Raw genomic sequence first — 1,910 nt, forward strand, 5'->3', positions numbered from 1 at the left:
CTCGGCGGCTCGGGGTGAGCACTGTGCGGCGAGTCCCGGGGCTGAAGAGTGGCTGCTTGGCCAGCAGGGGCTGCACCGGCTCCTGGCGGGTAGTGGCCACGTGCAGGCTCTTGACATACTTGGCTTTGTCCGCCTCCAGGCGCTCCACGGCGCTGGGTTTCCGGGCCCCACCATCTGCTGGCCGCCGAAGCAGGTACCCGGGGACCTTGGTTCGAAGGCGGAAAGGTAGGGCTGGGGCAGCAGGGGACGAAGAGGCCAGCGTGTCCATAGGCATGGCTGTTACATACCCCGAGGGCTTCTGTCTAAGGAGATCCGGAGAGATGAGGCAGATCCAGGCAGAAAGTTGGCAGCTGGATGCCGGCAACGGCTGCAGGAAAAGAAAGGAAAAGAGGCTGAGCGCCTTCAGACAAAGGCTCAGCCAAAGCTGAAGGGCTGAAGCCTTCTTCTCTATTATAAGGTGAAGGCCACGCCTCTGCCTCACAGAGAGCCAATCAGCACGCAGAGAGCAACTGCTAAAAAGGCCTGTGGCCCCGCCCACCTCCCAGCACTACAGGGACCAGGCCCAGCTGAGGCTGCGAGAGGAAAGTGGTGGCAGGAGGCAGAAGAAAGAAATGGGGGCCGCCCCAGGCGAATGGGCGAGTTTAATGGGAGCAGAGCTGATTCCCAGCCTGGTGCAGGGCTCCAGCTGGCTCCACCCTAATGGGTCACAACCCCACTCAACAGCCCCACTTTGCAGATGGAGAAACTGAAACCTGGGAAAGAGAGGCAATTTGCTTAAAAAAGTCCATGCTGCAATTTGGTCAGCTGCACCATCGATGCAATGCGAGGAGGAGCTCGCGCAGAGGCCTTGGAGCCGGGTGAACGGATTCCCACCCCGCACCCCAGCTGAGCTTCCCACCAGAGCCTGGCAACACCTTCTTCACCCCTCACCCACCCAGACAGGAAACTGCCCGGTGCCATCCACCAGCCTAGACATGCCAGGCCCCAGGCACAGGAGCAGAGCTTGTGGGGGGAGGAGGGGACAGAGTACCCACCCCTGCCCCAGTCAGTGCAAGACATCTGCCAGCTTCTAGCATGGGACTCAAATGCCAGACCCCCTGGCAATGGCAGGGACAAATGCCAGCCCGAGTTCAGTGGATGCAAGAGAAGCCAGCATTGCCCACAATCACAGCAGATGCTCTACGCATGCCCGAGTGCACAGGTGTCCACGCGGTCAGCCAAGCATCTGTGCCTCATAGCCCAGGTGTCAGACCACAAACTGCCCAGCTTCCAAGGAAAGATTAGAATGACAAAGCTCTAAGGACAGAAGAAAACCCATGGGCCCAGTTCCCAGCCCTCTACTCTCTGGCAGACACCTCCCAGAGGTCAGCAGCCCAAGCTATCTTCTTTGTTAAATACTATCAAATCAGCTCCAACACATAACGAACGACTCTGCCTACAACAGACCAAAACCCTGCCAGTTCTGCGCCATCAGTGCACCATCTCTGCTTCCTGGATGCAGTCATTCTATCAGTCCATCTCACACAGGGTCTTCCTCTTGTTCTCTTTTAAATTTAAAAGACACCAAAATTCAAATTCCATTCCCAAATCAAACTAGTCACATGTGGCCAGTGGTTAACTTGACCTTATTCGAACATTCTATCACTGTAAATAGCTCTGGTGGGCAGCTCTGCCTAGATAATCATAATTCCAGGTGGGAGGGAACCTGGAGAGGTAGGAGCTGTGGAGGTCCTATTGGATGTCAAACATTTGATACCTTCTGCTCAGATAATAAAAAATGCCTGTGAGGTGGACCTCTATCAGCTCATTTTACAGACGATGCAACTAAGGCTCAAGGGAGGCAGTGATGTCTGAGAGCTAACATATGCATGTGAAGCTTACTACGGCCAAATATATTCTGATAGGGCCCC

General features: G+C 55.4%; 1 protein-coding gene across 1 annotated transcript in view; it reads right to left on the reverse strand.

Annotated features, from left to right (window-relative positions):
* FAM110A (family with sequence similarity 110, member A) overlaps nucleotides 1–274 on the reverse strand; it is a 904-nt gene extending 630 nt beyond the window's left edge. Inside the window, exon 1 of the mRNA XM_006881677.1 lies at nucleotides 3–274. Within this exon, the coding sequence (XP_006881739.1) occupies nucleotides 3–274 (272 nt within the window). The remainder of the gene's footprint in view (nucleotides 1–2) is intronic.
* Nucleotides 275–1,910: the final 1,636 nt, after the last annotated feature.

The sequence above is a fragment of the Elephantulus edwardii genome, unplaced genomic scaffold (assembly GCF_000299155.1).
Source record: "Elephantulus edwardii isolate Elephantulus edwardi_28Jun2011 unplaced genomic scaffold, EleEdw1.0 scaffold00015, whole genome shotgun sequence".
NCBI lineage: Eukaryota > Metazoa > Chordata > Mammalia > Macroscelidea > Macroscelididae > Elephantulus > Elephantulus edwardii.